The sequence below is a fragment of the Patagioenas fasciata genome, chromosome 1, assembly GCF_037038585.1.
Source record: "Patagioenas fasciata isolate bPatFas1 chromosome 1, bPatFas1.hap1, whole genome shotgun sequence".
NCBI classification, from domain to species: domain Eukaryota; kingdom Metazoa; phylum Chordata; class Aves; order Columbiformes; family Columbidae; genus Patagioenas; species Patagioenas fasciata.
Window position 1 is genome coordinate 174,243,620 of NC_092520.1, and position 26,441 is coordinate 174,270,060.

A 26,441-nucleotide genomic window follows, 5' to 3' on the forward strand; every position below is an offset into this window, starting at 1 on the left:
CGGCCGTGGGAGGGCCGTGTGTCTGTGACTCTTGCTCTCCTACTCCCACGGGGCTGGCGAGGCAGCGGCTGCTGCCAGGCTGCTCGCAGCAGCTGCACGCCCTTGGGGCACAGCAGCGACTCTGCCGCTGTTTGAGGAGGCTCTGATTTGAGCCTCCCCCAGTCGAGGCAACTGTGGCGAGCTAAACACCATTGCCAGAGCCTTGACTAGTGCAGCGTCACTGGTTAGCAGCATGAAACAGGCGCCTGGGCTTTGCTGGTCGTGGAAAACACCCACACGCAGTGTCAGGAGGCCTCTGCAAGCTGAGAAGTTATCATTCATAATAAAACCGCGCTCCTCAACAGCGCTGGCAGGAGTTTCCAGAGTGCCCCTGGCGTAGGAGGGGCGGCTTGTGGGCGGCTGGGCAGACGGTGTCAGGCACTGGAGGCAGCGCTGCCCACAGCTCCCCATGCTCAACCCCCTCGTCTGGAGGCTGCTGCCCCCCGAAAGTCTCAGCAGAAGGGACTCAGCTGCTGCCACTCGGTTGCTGTTGCTGCAGGGCTGCGAGGGGGGCTGCTGGGAAGAGGGTGTGGGGGTGACAGGAGGGATGCTGTGGGGACAGTGATCTCTGGCAGTAGACGGGTGTGAGGGGGGCAGCAGGGGTGGGTTAAACCCACTGGAGTGGGGCTGTGTGCCCAACAGAGCCTGCAGCAAAGGTTTATTTTCCTTTTCTACACCCCATTTTCTGCTTGCTCTCACCGAACAGGCAAACTGCTGCTACGGTGTCTGCAGCTTGCTGAGTAAATGTTGTTCTCCGAGTTGTTGATTACGGTTAATTAGCATTAATTTTGCCTTAAATGGATCCTAGTCGTGCTCGTTTTCTCCGAGGTCACGGCTGTGCTGCTGCTGAGCTGGGGAGACACCGGGCGGTACCGGCTGCGAAACGCGGGGCTGTGGCGGTGTGTGGGTAGGTGCGGGGAGACACCGGGCCCGCCACTACACGGACCCTTCACACGCTTCATTTTCTGTGCGACCCGTACGAGCCCGGCCCCGTGTCTGCATTTCGCTGGAGCTGAAACGCAGGTGGCGCAGTCCCAGCTGCGCGGCTGAGCCGGACGGCGGGCGTTCACCTGCCCCGAAAGTAAAAAAAATCAGTCCCAGCTGCTTACAGCCCCTCTGGCCGCCGGGCTCGGCCGTGCTGCGGCCGCTGGGGCGGGAGTGGGGCCGGGGGCGGCCGGGCCGACGGCGCCATCTTGTGGGCCCGGGCGGGGGTTGGCGGACCAGGGCCGCCGCCCCTCAGCTTCCCCCCCCGCGGTCCAGCCCCGCCGGGGCTCTGTGGTGGCGGGGCGGGGGTCGCTGCGCCTTGGCTGAGGGGGCTCTGCTGGCCCGCCCGCTGCGGGTGAGCTGCTTGGGGAAAGCTTTTTGCCCCTTGCGCAAGTGGCCGAAACATGGGCCACTCTGCTGTCGGCAGGGCAGCTGCTGCCCCGCTGCTGCCCCGCTGCTGCCCCCGGCTCTGCCAGGTCGGCGTCCTGCAGGAAGGTGTCGGCCTAAGGTGAAGCCCGTCCAGGAAAAGTCCTTCCAGGCGCGGTCCCGCTGCCCCGGCTCGGCACACGGCCTGTGCCAGGGAGCCTGTGCCAGGGAGCCATAGGGAACACAGTGAGGCTGAGGCGCAGCGCGCAGCATCAGCCCCAAGAGCGCGTCAGGCGTGCGATGATAATTTAGTCCTCTGGAATCTTTCCAGTAGACTAACAGAAAAAGAGCAGAAGCGGGGTGATTTCTGAGGCAGACTCATTTCGCTGGTGAAAGGGAATTACAGGAGAGCCCCCTCCCTTCCCCACGGCGGTGTCAACACCTTTCTTTTTCTGGTTTCCCCTCGAGTTGCTGATTGTTCTGTTCCCTAGAGCGGTTCAGCGAGTAAGAATGCAGCGCGGGCATTGGCAGCTCTGCCTCAGCATCATCCAGCCCTGCTGAGAGGCACTCGGCACACAACAGCGGTAAAAATGCTGGCAGAGGTTTGGCCGCGCTTGCTGGCTCTGTCGTTGCTCCTGTGGCCAGGCAAAGCGGAGCCGCACAGCGCGGCCCAGGTGAGAGGAGTCAAAGAGATTCCGAATCCTCAGAGGCGCGTGTGTTGCTGCTGGCTGGTTTTCCAGCATTGGGGATTGAGCCGGTTTCTGACAAGGCAGCAAATGCGGAGCGGCCATGCTGGGGAACGCTCTGAAGCGTTTGCTACAGTCAGGCTCATCGAGTTGCTGCAGCTCTTCTCTGTGCCAAGCAGTGTTTCTCTTTTGGATGGTTGTGGTGTTAAACACTTCAGCAATGAAGAGGCTTTGTTGTGGTCTCTGCAGCATTGCTTTTGACTTGGCTAGCAGCAGCCTTTTTGTTTGAATAAATGCCTTCCCTGGAGTTGGCTGCGGGGGCATGCGTGGGCACGTGTGTGTGTGGCACCTTCACTTGCGGGTGTGCATTTGACACAGCTGTGAACAGGCAGTCCTGGTAGGTTCAGCTCTTGCCCAAACTTGTTGGTTCCTGTGTGCCAGAACAATGTGCTTTTCCTCACGGCTGGGGATGCTGGCCGCTGTCACCAGCTTTTAACAGCGCTTGAGTGAAATTAATGGCCCCTTTCCAGCTCCAAGCAGAAACTGTTGGTAGCACACAGCCCAATCCTGTATTTAGTCTGAGGAAGTGATCAGCGTTTGCTGCATCAGAGGAAGGACCAAGCCATATGGATCCTGGCCGGGCTGTGCTGGGGCTGCAGCTGGGCGGGCAGGTCCCTCCTTGCTGTGCTGCAGGTCCCAGCTCACACACAGCAGCGTACAATGTACAGTGTACAATGCGTGAGTGAAGGTCATACAGTGACCTGTTCCTTCAGAGCTTTGTAATTTATTTCCTTTGGCACAGGTATCTTGGCTAGTTCCACCTAAGTTTTTTGAGGGGTGGGGATCAGTTCAGTCCTGCTACAGGCTCGTAATAGAAACACAGAACTCCCCAGCTTTTCCTCATCTTCCTCGCATTTATGTCTCCAGGGTTAAAATCCAGTCCAGAATCCCCAGACCAAATTGAATTAGAATTTAACATTCAAAGATTCAGGCTTCCTTTAGGCTCTAAGGAACAGAATGTCATCCTGTCTCACAGTTAATAGCTGCTGGGTAGTCGTTTCAAAGCCATTTCTTTTCAGCGAGTTCTACCATAGCAAATTCCAGCAGTGAATGTATTTCTGGTCTGGCCGTGCCACTAATCCCACAGCTGAGTCTTACGTGTGATCTCTTTTGAAATGCTAGATCTGTATATATATATATATATATATATTTTTTTTTTTTTTTTTTTTTTTTTCATTCCAGACAGCGATATTTCTCAGACTTGGCATTTAGAGTGGCAACAGGGTTGTTTGTAGAAAGAGAAGGGAGAGGACGGAAGGAGGATGTTGACCTAGCAGCCCTACAAACCTACCGCACTTAATCCACTTATCGCTCTGAATTCCTGAAGCAGATAAATGCTGATAACAGTTAAAACACATCACTGACAGGAGCAGCATGTTCTGTCCTCTAGAAATACATCAATGCTGGAAACCGCAGAGCTGTGCTGCCATGGGGATGAGTGTGATAGAAGAGCTGACGAAGCCCTTGCTGTTCCACAGTGCTCTTCCACAGGAGGGTAGCAGCCCCTGCCCCCTTCTGCCTCTCTGCCCCAACTACCTTGAGATGGTTCAGGTCTGACAAATGCTGCCGAGCGCTGTTGTAACCCCACAGCCCCCCAGAGCCACAGCTGCCTGATCTCTCCCTACACATCTGAAATACCAAGTGGGCCCCAAGTGTCTTGTTACCGCTCCTGATTGTCCTTGCTGCTTGGCGTTAAGACCTGCAAGGAGCGACTTCCAGCTGAGACCAGCCCCATGCAGCTCACGTCAGCGTGTATTGGGGAGAAGAGTTGGTTTTGGCTAATCTGAGCTAAGCCTTCCCTGGAGGAGTGCAGCTGCTGCACCAGCCTTGCAGAGCCGCACAAAGCCTCCTCTCCCCATCTGTCAGGGCTCTCAGTGAGCTACCGAAGCCGTGCCTGGGCTCAGGGGGATGCAGTGGCCGCAGCTGCCTGCCACCCCCTGTGCCAGCACCCCTTCCTCCTCAGGACCCGTCCCAGGCTGAAGAGGAGGATAAATGCTGTAAACCAAAGATTGCTCTGGAGCAAACCTCACTCCTACAAACTGTGGAGGGATAAAACAGCTGATCGAGAGTGACTTTGACAACTTGCCATTTACGGGCTCATCTGTCTTCTTAGATCTATCCCTGCAGGGCCATCCCCTACCAGTCTCTACAGCCCAGCACACCGTGTGAGCGGGCACCCTCGAAATTGCAGCGAAGTGCTTTCTTGTGGATGGTGCGCATGTCTAAGGAGAAGTGCAAAAGGAGGAAGCTGCCTAGAGAGAAGCGAGGACCTCAGACATTGGGGTTTTTTTCGAGGCAGATACTGCTCAGCTGTTGCATTGCAGGTGTCATAGCTAAAAACAAGCTTTCGTTGAAATCAGAGACTCTTCATGAGTACAGGCAGCAGGATTCTCCCACAAAAAGAGGTTTTTCTTCTTCAAAAGGCTCTTAGATTTCCCTACAATAGATTTCTTCAGGCTTGCCTGCATTGTGAAGCTGATTCAGAGCCAGCATCATGTGGATCTGAAACATCCCAGCTGTTAGGGATGGATTCGCTGCCTGGTCGTTCTCACTTCTGGAATACGAGTGCCTTCCTCCAAAGTGACCTCATGCAGGAGGTGGCTACTGAGGGGTGTTTTGTGTGCTCAGGAGCACAGCAGAGCCATTCCTCTACTGACTGCTGATATGGGCACTTGTTTTCCATGATGAAGGTAAAACAGGTGACCCCACGCTTGAGTGGTCACATAAAGAAGGAGTTTGATGGTGCTGCTCTTCCCTGAGCCGAAACCCTGTGGCACTGCTCAGTAGCTTTCCTGTATATGCAAACCACTTGATTAAGATAATTTAAAGTAGGGTGCCCTTATTCCAAAAGTTGGATGGTCTGTGCAGTGGGATAATCATGAATAGCTGTTCCAAAACAACTGTGTAAACAAATTATGGTGCAAGTCCCACTGTGCTGCTGTTAAGCTTGTCTGTCACTCCAGAGCCTGTTGAATCCTTCCCTGAATTTGACCACATTCACCTCAAAACGCATCAGTCAAGGCACGTTTTTTTCTGTATTCCCAACACGTGGCTTCAGTTATTTTGGAAGGTGGCAAAGTTTGCTTTAAATGCGCGTGATACTTCACAGTCATGAGCAGACAAAGCTCTATGTGTTATGGAGCTTATGGTCTAATCTTGGGTCACCGGTTGGTATGTTTAACAGCATCGCAATATCACAGAGAAATGACCCCGGTGCAGGGAGGAGCTTGACCGAAAAGCAGAAGAGCCCGCATTTGCCAGGAAAAGCTTGCCAAAAGCAGTGTGTGTCCATCCTGCCCGTCCCTTCACCAACGAGAGGGGATCAACCAGCTGCCTGGGTGTGGAAATACCTGACAAACCCCCATCTCTTCTGCCCTTTGGATCTTCGTGTCTAGTTGCTTTCTTACAGCCTTTGGCCCCTGCCATGGCCTCTCATCTAAAAGCCATCTTCCTGTTTCTTTGGTTGCTTCAGTGTGGAGGTAAAAAAACCAATTTTTTTATTGCTTTTGTTTACTCTCACGTTTGTTCATAGTAGAGCATTTCCAGCTGCTATCTTTTGCTAATTTCCAGAGATCCCCTCTAGGAATTCGCGCGCTGCTGCTATTTCTGTCTTTAAAGCATTTCAAAGCTGAGCGAGAGAATCCTCAAGAAAGGAGGAACATGGGAGAAGGGTTAGATAACCTAAATAAAATGGTTTGGCTTTTTCCCTGGCATGTTCTTCTCAAGCTAATGGCTCCTGGGATACTGTAAAAAGATGGATCTCTCCTCTGTTTTGTTACAGCAGTGCTCAGACACGTCTTGTATAGAAACTATATTCATGTGTGTTCTGCTGGGTAGAGAGAAGGATGATGAATGATTTTAGAAAATAAGGCCCAGACAAGACCGCTCGGGTTATCACTCCCGCAGTGCCTGCAGGATTGTCTGTTACCTCCTTTCCATAATATTGTATCTGGTGTACACAGGACTGTGCGCTCACAACAAATGAGCATGTCCCTCAGGACTGCTGTATCTCCGTTGCTTTTACAGCTAAGAGCCTTTTTCTAGTGGTGTAACCTAAGCTCTTCCTTACTCTCAGGTTATTGTCCCTGCCTGTGTTGTCTGTAGAGGATTTGCCCTAATGGATGTTACTTTCTGACAGTCCTTTCTGGACAGTGGCCGTGCCCTCCCTCCCTTACTGCCCCCACAACTCTCTGTGGCACTCGGCTTTCAGCAGCGCCGAGTCTGAGTTGCCTTTTCCGAGACCGAGTCCTGCTGTGCAGAGGTGAGGCTGCTGTTGCGATGCAGCGTTAGTGCACGGTGATGGGAAAGCAAGGCTGGCTGTGCTCTGTGACAGCTTTAATGCCTTGTTATGAGCCTGTTCATGGATGCAGAACCCCAGGGAATCCCATCAAAAGCATGAATGGAAAAGCCTGCCTGTCCCCTACTTTCTCTCTCTGCTGTTTCTTTTCCCCTTCTATTTCCATGTCTCTGAAAGGAGCCTTCATTTTGTAAGATGACTTCTGCGTACATTTCCAGTTCCCCTTTTTAAAAGACAACAGTGGTTTGCATGAGCCTTCTCTTAGGTTGCTTTGTATGTGGTGTTATGTCAGCTGCCAAACAAATAGATCTGGAGTGTTAAACCCAGATTTAGCTGTGAAGCCAAGGAGATCCTATACCCCAGAGCTCCTTACTAGCCCATGGCTCACTCTTGGCTTTTTTTATATTTTTATTAAACAAAACAGAGAGCTGAACTATGGTGTGGTTCCTCATCTGTGCTTATTCATCGTCTCTCGTAACTCCCTGACATCATTGTCTCCTGAACTGCAGTGATGGATCACTTCCAACAGCCCTGCCTGTGTGAGGAGGAAGCACATGAAGGGCACAATCTCCCATCTCTCTGCCTAAGATACTGTCACGTACAGATACTGAAGATCTGTGGTCTTCTGCAGATAGTTCCCATATCTAGCATCAAGTTCCCGTATCTAGCACTGAGTCTCACACTTTGCTGCCCATTTACAGCAGCAAAAGTTTGAAATGCTTAAGCTGTGTCTTATTTCTTGTGGCTCCAGTATGCGGCCCCCATGCAGAATATGCAATTTCCTTCCTTGCTTGTGCTTCCGAAACACGCAGTCCCACCAACAACACCTGTTTGTGTACAGCACCTTCGCTGCTGTGGAGTCATCATGTGGGAACATGTAAATGCCCAAGCAGAGGTTTGTAACTCGTGAGTTTCGGGAGATGTCCACCCAGCATTTGTCTTGGAGAATTGCTTTCTATTCACCCGCTGTAAATACAGCCTCACAGCACTGCAAAAATCACTTCACCTCCTGCTTCATTTCCTGTCTCGCTGCGTGCTGGTGCTGTACGGAGGAGCTCACAAGGGAAAAGGGGAAGCCTGTGAATGCAACAGGCTATCGCAAATCACACAGCAATTACCTAAGAGATGTGGCAGATCACACAGGGCACGTGCTCTGAATCACTCAGTTTCTGACAAGGACCAACACTGCATGCTGTGGGCGCGCTTCCTGACGTACAGTGATTTTCACTGTGCAATCTCGTCTTTGGGGCAGCAGTCCTCTCCTGACTTAAAGTGGTATTAGGTAGCTACTAACAATTATTACCCTTACAGGGGAAGATGTCGATGTACAGCAGAATCCTCCAATCCAGGTTGCACTGCTCAAGGAAGGGATATCCATCCCCTGTAAAGTCACCTTCCCTTACATACCGAAATACACCACATTTTCAATCATCTATTACTGGATAAATTCACTGGGCCAGAAAGCATCCATCTATAGTAGGTCAGAAAATGTAGCCATCCCTTCTGGAAAAGAGAATACGACTGCTACCATATCTTACGACCACAGAATCATGCCACTCGGAAACACCTTTTCTACTGGTACATACTACTGCGAGGTCAAATGGAATGACATCCAGAAAATGGGAAAGGGAGTGTTTGTCCTTGCTAGAGGTAAGTGAACAACCAGAATGGAGGGGCGTGTAGTTAAAAACCAGATGGATCTGGCTATGAAAATATTATCTTTGCTCTTCTTCACCCAAATATGCTATGAAGCCAGGTGGGAATAATATTTTATGCCCAATTCTTAATGCCATCAGTGTTGAAAGTGCTTTACACAGGTGACCTGTGCTGCTGTTTCTGATGCACAGATGAGGACATGAAGGTGCAGGAATTTTTATCTGCCCGGTTGCAGCTTCCTGGGAACAGCAGGATTAAAGTAGGGGTCTAACCAGGGATCCTGGGCACTGTCTCAGACGGAGAGAGCTCAACCCAAGATCAGTGGTTAGGGTGATCGCTGTAATCAGATGAACAGGTTAGGAGCTCACAAACAGGTTAGGGGCTCACTGGAATCTCCCCATTTTCCATGTGGTATAAGGGATCGGTTGTGCATTAATGCACAGGCTGGAAAGCGAGGGAGAGCTTAATGCCAAGGTAAGAGGAATGTTATAGAAAAGTGATAAGGACTTGCATGCTGGATTTGTATTACTGAATGCTGGGTGTGAAAAACTTCTTAGAAAGTGTAAATGCAAAGAGCTGTGGTGAAGTAGCTTTGCTACACTGGTCAGAGGGTGCCCACAGCATCCACCTTGCTAGTTTGTGTAGCCTGCATGCTTTCCACCGTCTGTCTTTCTGCCCCTATCACTGAAGACCTTTGCCAGCCTTTACCTACCACCTTGCTTGGCTCTCATAGTCTTGTCACTTCTCTCTAATCTACACTAAGTGCAGCTGCTCATATCCTGCCTCTTTTATGTGATTCTTTCGCTGGACCCTGCTCTCTGTTCAGTCAGACTAGGTTTTGAAGGGTGTTTGCATCTGTGCCACCGTATTCTGCACTGCTTCTGTGTTTTAGCCCTCTCAAGGCTCTTTCCAGGGTTAAAAATGCAGCAGGATCGTAACTTCCACTCACGCTGTGAATCTTTTGTATTCTTTCTTACAGATAAAGGGTACGTAGAAACCTCTTATGGGTGGGAAATCCTCGTTACCCTTACCGTTCTTCTTGCTGCACTGAGCATCGCCGCGACAGCTCTGCTTCTGTGGAAAAGAAAGGCAAGTTATAACCAAATTCTAGGAATTTATTTCACTTGCTTCTAACTTGGCTGGATTGGAAGTTCCCATGCTGAAATTTTCCATGCTGAGTGTCTGTCTCAGGTTTATTAAGTTCAGTCTTTCTGAGAAAAAAGATTATAGGAAAGACAAAACAAGTTATTGATTTGTCCATTAAAGAAATTCTAGTAATCATTTTGACTCCAGCGTGCTCTCCTTTAGAGCAAGGATCTGACACAGGACAAGAAGTCACACTAGCTGTGTGCTGGCCCTGAGACTACTCAAGGAGATGTAGCCTTGTGATGAGTCTTTGGAAAATTGCAGCTTGTGCCTGCTCAGTCCTGGCTCTTGTCGATTTAGCGCCTCAGTTGTCTAAAGGAGCCCATGTGAGGCTGCCTTTCCACGCAGTACTGGGCAGACAAGTAACGTCCTGGGCACACAAGTGAGTTTGTTGCAGCCCTGATGGCAGGAGGAGGGCAAGACTTCCCTCATTTCTAATCCTCTTTCAAGACTGGTGCTGTGACCTCATTGCAAGGAGACTGTACAACTGCGTTCCTGAGCTGTGTCTTGGCCACCATAGAAGAAAAACAATCTGCACTGTGGAGGGGATGGTGACCAGAGCCTTGGGCATGTGTTTGGCAAAGAAAACATTGAGACAGAGTGAGAGGGGAAGGTCAGGACAAGGATGACAAGGAAGCCTCTGTGGGAGTCCCAACTAACTGGGAAAAAAGAGAGAGACAAGGACCTGAGGAGCCACCTGCTTTAGTTGTTTCTGCTTTGAGCAGAAGAGGATTGGACTAGACAATCTCCAGAGGCAACTTCCAACAGCAGCGATTCTGTGAGCCTGAAAGAATGAGCCTTGCAAGGGAAACTGGGGCTGGAATCCAGAGTGAGGAAGCACTGGAGCTTGGAGGAGGGTGTTTAGACTGGACTGACGGGGCCCCTCAGGTGAGCAGACCAGTGGCACACATTGGGACCAGATGGATGAGGAAGTAGAAGCTGGGATGAGTAGCTGAGGACAGAAGGGAAACCAAGAGAGGGGAAGAAAGGATATAGAGAGCAGAAGAAAAGCCAAAAGTAGTGCTGAAAAATCTCAATGTGACAGGCAACCTGTGGAAAAAAGCTCTGGAGTCATGATACCAGAATCACTGTTATATGGGGAAAACCTACTGCTCCTAGTACTGCCACCCTCAGGCATTCAAATATCATCCTCTGCATTCTTTCAGAGATCTCAAGGCTGGCTTAAAAAAAAAAATTACGTCTTTTAGATCTGAATTTGGAGATTGTTGTTTTCTAGCTAGAGTATGCTCCATATTTACTCATTCAAGCTGCTCTCTGCCACCACGACAGCAGACTCTGTGCATGCATTTTTATGTGGAGTCCGTGCTGCTGGTACAGTGCTACGACTCCAAGGAGCATCGGGCTTCAGCACACCCTGTCAGAGATCATCAGGTTGAAAACAGAATGGCAGAAGTTGGCAGACCTGCTAATCTCGTGAGATTTACCTTGCAGGCGGTCTGATGAGGGAGGAAGGAGTGTAAGCAGCACAGTGACCTGGCTGGAGACAGGCTCCCATGTCTGCTGGCCTAGACAGTGTCTCCATGGGATTAAGGGGAGAGGCACTGTCATGACTTGCCAATGGGCATTTCTACGTTTTGAGGTGGGCCAGCAAGTCTTAGACCCACAGCCTCTCCATGGGGCCCATGCAGTCATTACACTTGCCCTCCTGCAGAACACAGCCTCTATTTCTCACCACAGCTTGCTCAGACCTGCTGGTTTTAAAATGTTTATCTTTAAGAGAAGCTATTTAGCATCCTCCTTAGTTACTAATGGACTGGAAAGCAGTTCATCGTTTTCATGTGATGTGAATATAATCATCCCACTTCTTTCAGAATTAGAACAGAGATACTTAGCAAAGCCTCCTGCCTTTTCTGCCTCCTCTCTTGCTTGCTGAGCAGGGCTAACCCTTATCTGTGCATGAATGGAATGTGTTCAAGGAGAAATCATCTGATACAAGAAACATTTCAGAGGAAGAGACCTTCTTCCTTCAACTCCATGCCAGGCATGCACGTTGGTGTGTGTCACTGACTATATATTGTCATTAATGGTCACCTGATGCTCTTCTCTAGACTCCACGTATTAGCCAAAGCTTTCTGGCCAAATCCTGACAAAGGTCACTGCATTTTGCCTCTCTGAAATTTCACCAGAGACTTTGAACAGTGCCCTGCTTTACTCCCTGTCCTGCAGCATTGTTGGGCTTTGTTAGATATAATACTTACATCCTCTGTCCAGCTACGTTTCAGTGGTGGAAGCGATTTCTATGTGCACACAGAGCCCAGTTCTCCTTTCCACTGCTCCCCTGTTAAGTCAGCAGACTCCTCCATTTTACCCTGTGGTCAGGAAAGGAAGCAGCCCATGTCATGCAGAGTGCCAGCAGTCTTTGCTGTGGAAGCGCTCGGGGGATATGTGAGCAGCTAGCTTTGACGTGACATTGGTGTTCTCTTCATCTTTGGGGAGATGGTGTTTTCTCCAAATGTGTCATTGGGTGTCTTGTCCTGAGTAGGTGTTGTGCCCTAGAAGGAACCAGCTGAACATCCTGAGACAGAAGGTGGAAACGCAGCCTCCTCCAGTCACTTCACCACCACCACCACCACCACCACCTTCTTCTGTCTATGACGTGAGTACCAGAATCCCCCTCCATTCCATCTGCCGACATCATGGTACAACCCTTCCTTTCCCTGCCCTGCCATGGTACAGACAGCACCAGCGTCACGATGTGAAATGTAAGCAATATGTGTGTACCAGTCTGGTACTGGTGACCTTGCTTCTGTGCCTGTTGCATGTATCCATCCTTGTCCCACTCGTGGCCTCCCCGGTGTGAAAGCCCTGCCAGGCAACACCTTTGCCTCTGCCAGCAGCATGGCAGCACAGAGCAGCACATGTGGGGCCAGAGAGGGCTCCTGGTGGTAGAGGTAGATGGGTCTCCACAGGTCAGGAAGGAAGGGGGGGATCTCAGCCCCACTGTGTACTATAGAGTGTCTCAAGGACATGCCCTTCCCAGCTGGAGAATGATGACTCAGTAAAGGGGCAGAGAGAAGTGGTGCTCCCAACAACCTCAGCTGTTTAGAGCTCTTGCTGTGATACCGTCACTGATGTCAGTGTCACAGTGGCACTGCAGTCCTGAGCAGGGTAACTAGCTCTTGAGGGGAAAAGGGCAGGAAGAAAGTGAAGAGAGTCTCTCTTTTGGACCATTTTCCCTTTCATTGCATAGGATCTCCTTTTCCATTCCCCAAACGGGGGAACGCTGACTGCTCCCACTCTCTGAGCCCAGTAGCCACGATGTCATAGGTAATAGGATTGGAGTGACTCTTCTGAAGTATCAGGCCCAGACCTCAGCTACCTCAAGTAACCATGACCCCTAAGCACATTTACAACCCACCTAGCTCCATGTAAAATGGATTCCTTTTGCTCCTTTTACTCCCATGGGAGGGCTGTTCCTCTAAGGAGGAAAGGTTGGTTTTTTTACCCAGTAATCTGTGGGACAAACAAGGAGGAATAAAATGAAAGTGAGTAGAGAAGGATGCTGCCTGGATATTAGGAAACCTTTCTGACTGTGAGGTCTGTAAGAGCTGAAAAAGTCTCTCCAAGGAAAACCCGTAAGCGCTGCTGCATTAATCATTTAAACTAAACAAAGCGAAGCTCTGGAGAATGTACTACAGAGAGGAGCAAAGCTCTGCCAAGGAGGCAGGAGACCTGATAGGGGGAAGATACAAACAAGAACATGGGTCTGCCCCTTCTCATTCTCACTTCACGGGGGAGGGCACCGTTTTTTTGGCCCTTTAATTTTTGGAGTAGAGCTTTAAAATAAAGCTTTATGTATTGCATGTGATATGTTTATTCTGGGAAAAAAAACCCAATGCTTTGGGTAAAGGAGGTTGCAGGTTATAAACCTTTTCATTTGTATCAAGTAATTTCTTTTTAATTCGGGCTTATAAAATCCGAATGGGTGGTTTCCTGCTGAAGTGGATGATTTCTGCGAGGAGACAAAAAAAAAAGTCAAATCCATTTCTCGCTCAGTCGGCCTCGTCATGCATCCTTAGCTCCATCTTAATTACATGTTTCATCATGTTGCTCTGTTCAGGAGGCCCCGCTAAGGCTAATCTAGGAAGCCAGCAAAGCCAGCCTCAGGCACAGGCAGTCCTGGAGCAGGCTGGGCCCCTGTGCTTGCAGCAGCCCCATGGACATGGCCCTGCCGGCCTTTCCCCAAACCCCCTGAACCACCCGCCAGCTGTGTGGGGCTGGTGGCCAGCCCAGTGTGCAGGGCAGGTGGCTCTGCTCTCTTTGGCAGAGCCACAAGCAGCCTCAGACCATTTGCATGCTGGGGGGTACCAGCCCACCCACCAGAGGTTGATTCACCGTGGAGCAGCTGCTGTGGGTGACTCGTTCAGGCACAAAGCAGCAGCTCCCGTTGCAGACAAGGCACAAGGGGAGAAAGCAGGGCAGCGAGGTGAGGAGCGGGCAGTGTGGGGTTCTGAGGTGTCGCAGGGAAGTTAATGGGGAGAAAGGGCGAGAGCTTTGGGATAGAAGCCCTGCGTTGGATGGGCCCTCAGGACAAGTGAGGGGAGTAGTCGACAAACCTTATTTCCTTTGAAAGATGAATCTGGTGTCCCACTGCTAAATTTTGTTGAGACTCTGCATAGTGTAAGCCCAGCCCTGCAAACTGCATTTGAAACAAGGTGTGTGTGAAAACCTGTTAGTGTTAAATTAAGTGTTGAACACTTAGTGCTTAATCCATGGAGAGGACAGAAATTGGGATAAACTAAGGCAAGGAAAAGGAAAGGACAAGTGAGAAGTAATTCTAAGTGATGAGATAAAGAAGGTCAGAGATTAGGTGATGGGATGGGAGAGCAGCATGTGCCAGATGTGCTATCTGTGGGGGAAAGCAAGAGGGCAGGGAACCACAGTGTCTTTGCAGGCTGGGAGCAGGAGCAACAGGAGGCAGCACTGGACATCGAATTAAGGGCTTGGGACTGCCTGGGGCAGGTCATTAAACACTCTGTGTCACCCTACACAGCAGCAAGGCTCACCCTGTCATTGGAAGAGTCCCAGAACACCTTTTGCAAAGCCATCCTGCTGAACATCCCTCAGAGCAGATGCCTTCCCCATCAGCTTTTCCAGGTGCCACTGTTTACCTGCTGGTCCCTGGGAGTGGATGTATGCAGTGAAAAGCAGCAGGTAGCAAAAAGCCCTGGGCACCCGCTTTGTTCCTGCTACATTGCAAAGTGTTCCTAGACCTCTTTGTCCTCCTGCAGCCCCAGAGCTGCTCTACCCCATTGCATTGCCTGAACCCAAACCTGTATTTTCCTCCATCTTCCAGCTTAGCTGCCTGGTTAATGAGCAGCTTGGAAACAACAATCTGAGGGACTCGCTTCATCCGCTTTACACTTCAAACAAGCTTTTTTGAGCAGCAAACAGAACTCCTGCGGTGCAGGCGGGTTCCAGAGCACAGGAGCTTTTCCCAGTGCGAGGGAGACGAGGCTGCTCAGGGACGGGAAGGCACCTGCCAGCAGGGAGGAGAGAGGCCTGTGTGCCTCCGCTATGACAGTAGCAGGTGGTCAGTCACCAAATAAAAGTAATTAATTTGCAAATGGTGGTTGGAGACACCAGCTTTCCAACTGGCTAGCAAAGGACCAGTATTGTCAACAGCCTCCATGGGAAGAGGGCTTGTGAAGGGAGGGAATTTTTTTTGGAGGTTAAACGCCAAAAGTATCCTTCTTGCATGCAAGTGGCTTTAGACTAGAGCAGTGGAGGAGGCTGCTGCCTGTCCTGCCAAGGGGACGCAGAGCCAGGTGGCTGGGAGCGCAGCACATGGGACGAGGTCCTCACTGTGAGCATCACAAAGAGAATTGAAAATGAGGATGGGGAAATGGGATTTTCTGTTTGCGCATGTGCACATATGAATAGTTGGGAATGGCTGCTGTAGGCAAGCGGGTTGTTGGGAGTGGGAAGCAAGCAGGTGCAATAATTTCCTGGAGGAAGCTTGGGAATGGGAGAGCTGTCCGGTGCACTGTTCAGCACGGCCCGCTCCTGTCTGAGTGCCTGTTTGTTCCAAGCCCTGATCCCAAATTCTGCACCTCTGTCATCCTGTTCAAACCACCATCCTGTTGGCCACGATCCTGAAAGATGCTGGGCTACTGCAACTCCCAGTGAAATGATGGGGGGGGTCAGGCAATTGGCTGCCCCAGAATCAAGCCCCCATGTTTTGCTCTTCCTCCTCGCTGTGTTACAGAGCACCTCGATCCTTTGCAATCTTTCCACTAATACCATCTGCCCCTCTTGCGGATGAAGCTCCTCCCATCTTCCTGTTGCCAGAGAAACAGCCACCTTGGCAACCTGCTGTCATCCTTGAAACACACATGGAAAAGTCCTCCGGATTGTTATGTTTGATCCTCCAGGCAGATCTGGAACATCACTCAAACTGACACACATCTCCTGTGACACAATTACCTGGGGGACCAGCGGGTGCATATGTGTTTCTCTGTGTAGCTGTGTGGGACCACAGGTGTCTTTGAGGGCCTGGGAGTGTATTGATTTTTTTTCTATTATTCTTTGCTCACTCTAAGAAGAAAGGGTAGTTCTGTTTTGAAAAAAAAAAAAAAAAAAAACAAACATAGAAAATAAATAGAAATCATGCCCAATTTAGAGTTTCCCATTTTCAACACCCCAAGTGCTTCAGGACTTCAGCTTCACCTCTCTTCTCACCCTTGTGTGCCCAGAATAACCATGAGCAAGAGCTTGTGGGTGTCAGGCACCTAGAGAGTCTTGGGCAATGCAGAACACTGTTAGTTAGCTATGGTCCCCATGGTGCACAATATCCTTTCATGTGGCAGAAGGGTCTTTATTCTGCATTCTGGGACAATTTGGAGCAAAGGCAGGGGCATTGGCATTGTTCTCCACTGCCTTACACAGGGTAGGTAACATCAAAGCCCATCTCTGTGAGCCTGAAAAAGGAAGATGATGCAGTTGCACTGTAAAGATTTCAGGGGAGAAAGATTTTCTTTTTGCCCAAGTTCAGGTCGGGAACTTAAACATTTTGGAAATGGCAGGGGTTCCTAAAAAATGTCAGGCATGAGATGTGGAACAAGCCAGTGGAAAATAAGTTGTCTTAAACCTAAGTAATGTGTTTGACCCCTGCTCTCTTCTCTCTTCCCTGTGCAGAGCCTGGATTTGCAGCACGTTGATGTCTATTCTGTCCTTGAGAATGACACAAACAACCTGTCGCCCAGAAAGAGTCCTCCACGGAAGGTAAGGGCTGGGGCCCAGTTTTTGGAGAGTTCTCCTCTGCACCGGGCACATGGGGAAAGAGTCGCCATGGCCCTAGCAGGCAGTGTGTGTGTCTCCAGTCCCACCGAAGGGGGAAAACGGGACATGGCCTCCACTCACCAGCTGGGCTGCACATGTGGCCTGTCGTCTCTGTTCCAGCAGAACCCTTGCTCCTGCAGCCCCAGGTTCATGCAGATGCTTTGCTGTATGACAAACGCTGAAAGGCATTGAAGGGTTTGGTGTCGCTGCTCCCCCCAAACGAGACAGACATTCGTGGAGAGTTGGACAGATGCTGGTTGCCACTATTGCCCTTTCCAGATTATTTAGACAGCTGGGAAGTCCTCTGGGGTGGAGGAGTCTGTGCACCCAGGGCAGACCCTGGACACAGTTTGCTTTCACCAGCAGTAGCCACCTGAGAGTCCTTTCATGGTAGCACAAGGTAAGGTGGTCTGAACAGAGGCTGGGCTGAGACAGCCTCTGTCAGCTCTGGAGCTCAGGAAAAGGCGGTGTGGGTACGTTCTGGGCTTGGATCTTCTTGCTGGGCTGGGACTTATGAGCTAGAGATAAGGAATTAAATCCACTGATAGTGAAAGTAGCTGCAACTCGGAACATGCAGATCAGTTGTGGGGGCCACATGAAGCAGTTCAGAGGCCCATGCAGCCCACTGCCCTGCCAGGCAACAGCTGATTCCTAGGGACAGAACTTGCATCAGGCAACCCAGGGAACATTTCCTTCCTGTCCTCAGAACTTTGTTGTTCTTTTTCCCCTCCAGACCTCTTATCTGCTTAAAACGTATATTTACTCTGCTAATATTGGAAAATGTTCCTGAAAAATGCATCCTGCTTCCAACGTATATTGACTCTTCTAATGTTGGAAAATGTTCCTGAAAAATGCCTCCTGCTTCCTGCCACCAGTGTCCTGTTGGGGAGAGCTCTCCATGTTTCCCATGCAGTGTGGACCATGGCGCCAGCTTCAGTTGGCACCATCCCTCTGTTTCAGAAAGGACAGTATTTTACAGTGTCTCAGGCATTTTCACAGCTTCCACCTTTTAGGAAAAGGTGATCTAAAATCAAGCAGCCGCCTCTGTGTCAGAGCTACTTGCCATGTGGTCTGGTCCCAAAGCCACTGGCCTTTTGCAGTGACTGCTGTGGCCCACAGTGGTAGGTGGTAGTAAAGGCAGCGGTAGGTATGAGGTTATTGACGGGAAGGGTGGGTTGTTTTATATAGGCTGTCTTATACTCCGGTGCATCATATGCTATGGAAAAGATAGCGTCCCCGGTTTTGTGTTCTTGCTGCAATTTGAATTAGTTGGTTAGAGAGAACAGTAGGTCCTGATCCCTTTTCCCTGTCTGATTTATTCTTCTGTATTCCTTTATCAGCTGCCCCATTCACAATGATTCAGTCTGGATGATGAGATGCAGTAGGTGTGGGGTTTTTTTCCCTACTGTGGTACTGTCTGAACTGTGCTGAATTGCTTGTGTGTGGCCCACACCACTCAACTGCTGCTTCGGGAGGCAGCAGGTCTGTAAAACAGAGCAGGATCAAAGCAAGAGCAAAGGAGGATCTGTGTGTGAGTGGGTCTGGCATTGGCAGTCTCAGCCAAGGCTGAGTGAGGGTCAAAGCAGAGATGGGAGAAACAAAGGAGAAGAAAGCAAAGAGAGAAGCTGGGATGAGCTCTCACACCAAGAGCGAACACCAGCAAGTGTCGTCAGTTCTTGTGCTGGTCAGAAGAAAGTGAGTGGCAGGGCTGCGTTATTTCTGCACAGGAGAGTTTGACTGCGCTTTCCACTCCTGTTGCAAGCACCTTAATCAGCTTCCCTCTCAACCATCCTGGGCTGTGACTGCATGGGACACTTGCCCTCCAGCCAGCTGTCCCAAAATATAACAGAGAGTTTTCCCTAAAAGTGAGACTTGTGGGCCAGTGGGTTTGGCCTGGGAGTGGGAGCTGGGATTGCTTAATGGTGGCTGACTCTGCTGTGGGTGTCCAGGCCAGCCCTGGCTTTGGGGAGCAGCGCATAGAGCAGGAGCCCTAGAATGGAGTGGGACAGAGAGCCCCTGAAATGAGAGCATTTGTGTGCTCTCGCACTGGGCCGTCAGCCAGCTCGGGTGGCAAAGGGTTAATCCTGCATGTTTTGGAGGTGCCTGCACTCCGTACTTCTGTAAAATGTTTCCCTTTGGTGGTGGCGACAGAGAAAATGCTAGTGTAGGTAGGGCTTCCTTCACCCGGTGGCATTTCAGCTGCTTGCTGTGTAACCTTGCTTACAGCAGGCCTGTGCCACACAGCGCTTAAAATATCAGTCTGTCAGCGCCTTGTCTACACAAGGAACAGTTGTGAGGAATAGACTCAACTGTTGAAGAAACAGGATTGAGGAGGTCAGGGAATTCCTCCTTCACAGAATCCAAAGTGATTTATTTTTTTACCAAGTCCAATTTTCCCTCCCCTCCTTGTCTGACAGCTTTTTTGGGGGTAGAGTGACAAGTAGAGGAGGCATCTTTATCCCTTGGGCTGGATTAGTCACGTTCGTCTCTGGCGGAGCAACATTTCTCACTGTAGTGGCTTCCGTTTCTCTGGATCACTTATAGCCATCTCTAACAGAACAAATGTCAGTGTCTGCTTATTAAGAATCAATTAATCTTTTTTTGAATAATTTTCCTCCATTTCTTTTTTTCTCCTTTTCATCATTCTGCAGACACCTAAGAAGCAAGCAACTCTAGATGAATCCTGTGATACATTGTATGAGAATATCTAGCAGGGAAAATCTGACCCTGTGAGGACCAGACATCTTTCTGTTCAGCAGAACTACTCACCTCCCCAGAGAGCTACAGCGACTTCAGGGCACAACCACGAGGGACTTGTGAAACCCTGGCTCCTTCTAAACTGCCCTTCATTAACAACAGAATGCGTCTGACTCCTGCTGGGGCTCAGTCTGCACTGATGCAGTAAAGCTATTTTGCAGCAAAGCCGTTTGATGCAAAAGAAAAGCTGCTTTTGTCAGGCACTCACAAGTACCTTAGAAAAGGTGCAGATAGGATCTGTGGAGGTTTCTCTCACATGGCTTGGCTGAAATACTTAAATCTCCATCTTCTGTAAATGAGAGGACAATCCAGAGACCTCCCTGCTTGCTGGATTGATCTTCCAATCCTGACCTGCAGCAGTTTGTCTGATCCCATGCCTACGGCTTTCCTGACATGGCCATCAGGCCTTCATGCATAGTTTAACTGAGATCCCAGCATCCACCTGCCCATTTTTCCCCTCTCAGGAACCCCACAGTGAAACATGCTTTCTCATAATCTGCTAATCCCATCAAGTAGTCACAGATGCCTGCTGTGACTATACTCAGCCGACTCAAATCACTGCCTCCAAGTAAATGCTTTCCCTTCAGCGCTATCAGCAGTATACGGTGAGGAGTGGATGCATGGACAGAGATAAAGATGGAGGAAAGGAAAACAGAAAATATCCCTGCCTGGCACCATGTCTCAGTGGCAGTGCCCTCTCCAGAACAGGGAAGAAGAAACAGGAGGTGGGAACCTGAGGAAACTCATTTCCTGGGGCTGCATATGCCAAAAGGGTCTGGGGCCAGGTTCCTGCCCAGAGAAGTTCAAGCAGAGCCCCCCCAGTTTCCTGTTCTTCTTGGCAATGAGCATTAGTACCGCTTGGGATTTTGAGCCCCTGTGGGAGCAGGCACGGTACCTCTGCCCCACCAAAACCAGTAGGTTTGCCTTTGTTTCAGCTGGCCAGTATTTCCCAGCCAGGGTATAAGGCTTCCTTTTCCCAACCCTGTATGTTATTCGGCCAGGTAGGCCAGTTCTGAAACTCAGAACAACTGGAGGGAGGAAGGAGGCCCTAGAGGTGACATTTTTATTCAAGCTCTTCTCTCTCCTGTCAGCTGGAACTTGCCTGCCATTTGTGCTGATGCATATTCTAGTTCTGGTAGGCAAGAGGTTACGTTAAATATCCATATAACACGATCAAACCAGTGGATCAAAAAGCTGAAGCTGTTTTATCTCAGATTAAAAAACAACAAAATAGCAACCAAACAAAACCAACCCAAAATAAGAATATGCAGCACAACTTGAGAGGAATCATAGAAAGCTCTTTAAAGAAGAAGATCAAATTAAAATTGAGCTCCAGGGTCATAGGACCCTCTCTACTTGAAGATAATGTTGCTATGCATCAGAGATAGAGGCTATGGAAAATGTCTCCGGGGCCTCCAGCCTTCCTATACTATGTTTAAAGAGATAATCCGCTTATTGCTTTGCTCTTTTTATTAGAAGAGATTTCAAACATGCAATTTGGACTTTATTTAACCACAGGAAAATGCTTTTTCTCTTCCCAGTGTTGAGGAATTCATTCCAGAAAGAACAACGAATAGACAGCATGGCTTATTAGACCTGTTTTCCGTTTGTTAAATGATTGCAACAATTATAAATAAATATTTTTGAAGTCAACAATTTTAGTGTTCACTAATATGACCAGAAACCAATTGTTTTCACAGAAGAATTTACAGAGGATTGTACAGGTATAAAAATGCCTTTCCTTAACAAATCTGAAGAAATTATGAGGTGAATTATAAATATGTTGCAGTATGGCAATAAAATATTCAGCAGAAGCTGGTGGATTAGATGAAAAGTGAAAACTTTCAAAATATTGCTGCTTAGTTTTTGTGGTTTGCTTTTTACATTTTATGACTGCTAAAAATACTGGGTGCTACTGGAAATTTCCTGGCAAGAATCTCACTTTGCAGTGAATTGATTTGTCTTGTCTTTCTGTTAACTCTTTAAATAGCGTGTTTCTTACATTCATGCCTGAACAATTCTATATATTATATTAAGTAGCTGAAGCTGTTTAAAATGCAACATGAGAGGAAGAAAGGTATTTGGAATAGAAAAGGCTATTCCAGAAGAGTCAGTGCTAAAGCATGGGAAGAATCGCACCAGGTTCTGATCAATTCAGTGAAAAAGTAAAAATGTCCAAGAAACACTGGCAAGTCTGGGGATTTGGGCTGCGCGCCAAAGCTCCCGAAAGTCAGGGGGAGTAGTTGTGTTAATTTCAATGGGTTTTGGATTGGCCCTGGAAGGGTAAAAGGCTGCTGCCCGAGATAAAGGAAGTTTTGAAGCCGCGTAGCCACAAGCTAATATCGCTGCTTTGGCACCGTGCACCACGGGCAGCCACAGTAACATTGGAGTGTGTGAGAGAGAATAGTATAAAGCAGAAGACTATGAGAGCAGGGATGTTTGCAAATGATACGGAGTTGTCCAAGGAGGTATGAGGAAATGCCTCCAGGCACAGATAGGATTGACTAGGAAATATGATTTATATAATATTGGCATAGCTACTCTGTAGCAGAGATCTGTTCAGGAGAAAGGCAGCTCTTTGGTCTTTTTGTCCTACCTGGCTGAATGGCCTGTAAGAACAGATGCAGAAAATGAGTATTCCTAGCAAGAGGAAAGGAGTTTACTTTTAAGTGTTGAAAAATTAAAAAAAACCAAAACATGAAAAAACCCCCCAAAAAGATAAATTAAAGATCAGCTCCACAAAGCTGAGTGGGGATAACTGACTTGTGTTTACTGTGCACGTTTTGCTTTAAAAGGAATGTTGAGAATGGATTCCTCTTTAAAACTGTGTTCCTAAGGGCCTCAGCTGCACTTGCGTCCCCCAGCATGGTGCTCTTAAGCACAGAGTGTGCTCCCAGGTTATGGTGGTATAATCTTTGATTCCCAGGTGTTGAATTATCCCTTTGCATTGACAGGATTTCAGGGAAGTGGAGACCTGTTATCAAAGTAAGTTGTGGTCTAGGTGCAAGTACAGTGCCTACCTTCTAAAGGAGGTGCCATGTTAGCACCAGGACCCTTTGCCCTCTCCACCAGGCATGAGCCTTTGGTCCTGAGAGATGCAATCTCTCACCGTGATCATCTTGCCAAGTTGTCTGAACTGGTATTGCTGCAGAAGGTGTTGGTGACAGTGAGGTCATCTAGTCTCTTTAAAACAACCTCTTTGCAATGCTTTACGGCAAATCATAGTTTGGGAAGGTAAGAAAATTGATGCACTTGCTTGGTTTGTTGGTTTCCTCCTTTTCTGCAGAAAGCTCTTGCATGGGTATTGTTCTGTTGTATGAAACATGCCAACTATATTTTGCCTTTATCTGTAGACAAGACCTTGTTGTAGTAGATAATGACAATGAAATGTATGTCCAAGGTGTAGTCCAATGTGTTGTTCTTCATCGCTTCTGTCTTCTTGTTCCTTCTCAGAGTGATGCTACCATTCATCATCTGTATAGCAATAGTGTCTGAAGACCCAGCTGGGGCTGGTTCTTTATCAAGGGAGGTGCTTAGCTGAACAGCACCCAAATTAAATGGTTCTTACTGTTCTAGCTTGGACTCCTGTCCCACGCAGCAGTACCCTGAGGGTGTGCAAGTCTGGGCCAAAGGCAGAGGTCTCTTCTTCCTGCTGGGCTGTCTCTTGGAAAGACCTGGTGTTTCTTCAGCCCTTGGCCATGCAAAACTGTGACCCTGTGAGAAGGGATTTAGGGAAGGCAGTGAGTGAAGCCACCAGATGGTGCCCTAGGTCCTCTCTGCTCCCTTTCCTGTGCCCTGCCTGCCCACATCCTCCTGGTAGTCCCTAGACCACAGACTCCCAGAGGTGGGCACCTACAGCCATGCAGAATGTCACCAGCCATGACTGTCTTCTACCCCTGCAGCTGGCACCCTTAGCACCCCTCACAGCTCTGTGCCATAGCCCAGGTGCCACCAGCACCTGTGAAGAGTTGAGGACAGGACAGGTCCCCCTCCTGTGCATCCATGAAGTCTGGAGAAAGAGCTTCATCAGATACCAGCATCTTGGCACAGGGCTGCCCATGTGAGGGACAGGAGGGTGGCTGCTGACACCATCATGGGGTCAGACTGGCATATGACATGCAAAATCGGCCAGATGTTGAGGGCTGCTTGGAGCTGCCACCACTTTCTTTCACTGTTAGAAAACTGCATCTTCTCTTGAGTTTGGGAAAACTTACTGTGTATCAGTGGTGATAAAATCCTCTGCAGGATATGCTGCTCCTCTTCTTTGCTGTGTCAGAAAGCTGATGAAGGCTCAGATACTGCCCTTTCTGTGTTTTGGGATTCTGTGGTGGTCAAGATTTGCTGTCCACAGTGAACAATCATTAAGAGCTAATAAATAAAAAAGGAGGAAGTCAGAGAGCACCAGTATCTACCTGATCTCCAATGGAAGAGGAGAATGTGAAGTTCTAATGTCTTCTCTTTCTTGATTCTAGGGCAAGCCAGCCTCCACTTACTGTCAGAGATAACATGTTTTTCTTAGTTAACAATAAAATAGAAATGCAGGTTACTATTAGTAACTAGTATGTTACTAGGTACTTCACTATTAATAACCAGGCCTTTAGCTGCCACCCTGCACTACCAGCTGTGGATCCGCAAGGTTCACAGCACCAGCGCTGTGACGACATGGCCACCTGGGGACAAAATGCCACAGCGCTTCAACAATGCCGGGCAAGTCCCATGAGAAGTGACACAGGAGGGCAAGTCCTCAGCTCCTGAGGCAAGGGACATTTAGGCAGGAGGGGGCTGCCACAGCTCACACACCAGCACTGCCCCATTCTGGAGGAAGCCGATGAATGTCTCTTGGAGCTCCACTTTTCCGTCAGCTCTTTGAAATCTGTGGGTTGTGTTGCATTGCTCTGGGCCACGTGAAGATTTGGATACACAGCTGGTAGGGCCAGGCAGGTCAGCCACCCTGCTTTAAGGAGTCAGAATGTAATTAACCAAATTGGAACAGGGTGAGCATGGAAAAGCTAACATATGGGCTTCTTCAAAATGTTATGTCTTTTAATAACTAGTCAGGGCCTCTGGTTTCTATTCCATCTGAAAGATTTGTCTGGCTACAATTTTATGCAATGATATCTGAGCACTTCCAGGGGTAATAATTGTACCCAAAATACCTGTGCCACAGTGAGCTTCCCTCCCTTGTGAGGGGATTAGTGTAATAATGCCACTAACAGTGCTTTTGGCGTGGACATGTGCCATTAAAATGAAATATTTCATATGTCCTTGCAAGGCTCAGTATGACATTTCAGCTTCATACACGGAAAAATGGTGACTCAGGAAGTTAAACAACTTTTCCAAAATAGCAGATAGTCAGAGGTGAAGTGGGGAACAAAATTCAGGTTCCCGTGTTCTTATTTGTATTAGGTTGTCCAGGTAGGAGCCAGTAGCTGGGTAAGTAGGAGCTGTTGAGCTCCTTATAGTTTAGGAAAAAACACAAAGAAGTTTCTTCCTGAGTCACCAGCACCGGTTTCTGCAGAACTTTGCTTTTAATTTTTGATTTCTCATGCAGGTTTCGATCAGGCTCACATATGCCTGCCTGAGGTCTATTTGCTGAGGTAGCAGAGCTGCAGGAGAAGTTACTGCCTCTCTTTTATGGAAATATCCACCATTTTGGCAATAAGGAAAGCTCATAAGAACCAAATTACCATGGAAAGCCAAACTATGTATGCAATTCCCCAAATAAATGTTTATGCAGGGAATGTGATGAGCTGCTGCCCATCCACTCCATAAAGTCTTCCTGACTGCTGAAGAAGTTCCTGAGCTTGTCGAGAGGGTTTAGACAAGGAAGAGCACGTGGCTGCAGCAGAGTTGCAACGTAGCTTTCCGCTCACAAGGAGGTTAGGGAAGTCCCAACAGCTGGATGCTGGAGAAGAAGGAGGTGTAAGGAGAGGTGATAATGCTGATAATTACGTGAATGGAAATACTTGCCATTCTTTTTAATGTTTAAAGGAAACCACAGCGTTGAGGTGATGTAATTCCTGCTCGGTTGGGTTGTTTATTCAAGCAGGGCTGCACTGCGCTAGCACATGGGGAAGGGAAAGTAAAACTTCAGTTTGGCTTTTGCTCCCTGGGGCTTTCTCTGCACTTTCAGGCTCACTCGGGTCAAGGCAAGGTGTGAATTCAACATACAGCAGCTCTTCCAGCATGGCCTTCTGTACAGACCAGCCCTTTGCTAAGCAACATGCGAAACGCAGATGTGGGTTTTGAAAAAAAAAACATACGCAACAGTATAATAGAAGGAGGTTTAGCTCTTCTTTTCCTCCCCAAAAGATTTGAAATAGTCTTGCTGTCCATAAAAATCAGGTTAGCTATTTTTGGTTCTTGCAGAGCTAAAATGAATGCAGCATCTCTCATTTCCAGTCATGATAAGTCACTAGATATCAATTCTTAATTGCTTGATTAATCTTGAATTTTCAGAGCTGACAGTGCCTGTCCTAGCACTTAGACAAGAGCCACATTTACGGAGAAAGGAGAAAACACTTCCTTTTAATTTTTTAATTTTTTTTTAATGTAGCCTGCAAGGTAAGAGCATGAAATTACAGTGAGGTTTGTAGCATGTGTTGTCCTGAGAAATATGGGCCATTAGGCAGAGTGCAAGTGAAACAGTCAGAAGCTCGTGATAAACTAGGGGGGGTGCGATGAATTAATTTTATCACATGCTTCAGCAACTCATTACAAGAGTATCTCAAACCCAAATGTTAGTACATTTACATTTGCTGTATGCTCATGCATGTTAGGCCATGTTTTTTCATTTAACTAAATGAGTAGAGAAGTTTCCTTCATGAAGATCATGCCATTTCTATATAGAGAAAGGCCATTTAAGGTCAGTGGTTGTAGGGGAATATACCTTGGTGTGCTTTGTGTATGGTTGGACTTATAATTATCACTGCACACACCTCCCTGAGGGGTGTTGTTAAAATAATACTACCCAAAGAAGAAAAGGCATTCAACCCTCTTGTAGAACATTCATTACATTCTTCAGGCTTTTTTTTTCTTTCCCCCCCCACCCCTACAATGTGTACGTGGCACATTCAAGATGAGCAGCAACGTGATATATCAGTCATTGCTTGGGAGAAACATATTGTACTGTCAGGTCTCCTTTTCTG

The 26,441-nt window shown here is 48.5% G+C and overlaps 1 protein-coding gene across 1 annotated transcript; it reads left to right on the forward strand.

Annotated features, from left to right (window-relative positions):
* Window positions 1–3,329: 3,329 nt before the first annotated feature.
* On the forward strand, window positions 3,330–22,643 carry NFAM1 (NFAT activating protein with ITAM motif 1). The gene is made up of 6 exons (XM_065848781.2): window positions 3,330–5,614; window positions 7,744–8,082; window positions 9,068–9,177; window positions 11,738–11,851; window positions 16,393–16,479; window positions 19,188–22,643. Exons 1-6 carry the CDS (start codon window positions 5,560–5,562, stop codon window positions 19,245–19,247), a joined length of 765 nt encoding a protein of 254 aa, XP_065704853.1. The 5' UTR covers window positions 3,330–5,559; the 3' UTR covers window positions 19,248–22,643.
* The last annotated feature ends 3,798 nt before the right edge of the window (window positions 22,644–26,441 follow it).

What these genes read in the sequence shown, in the direction of transcription:
- NFAM1 (XM_065848781.2), top strand. Translation starts at nt 5,560, where the DNA reads ATGGCCTCTCATCTAAAAGCCATCTTCCTGTTTCTTTGGTTGCTTCAG. An exon ending in AGTGTTTGTCCTTGCTAGAG is followed by an intron (nt 8,083 to 9,067) that starts GTAAGTGAACAA and finishes TCTTTCTTACAG; the next exon opens with ATAAAGGGTACGTAGAAACC. An exon ending in TGCTTCTGTGGAAAAGAAAG is followed by an intron (nt 9,178 to 11,737) that starts GCAAGTTATAAC and finishes TGTCCTGAGTAG; the next exon opens with GTGTTGTGCCCTAGAAGGAA.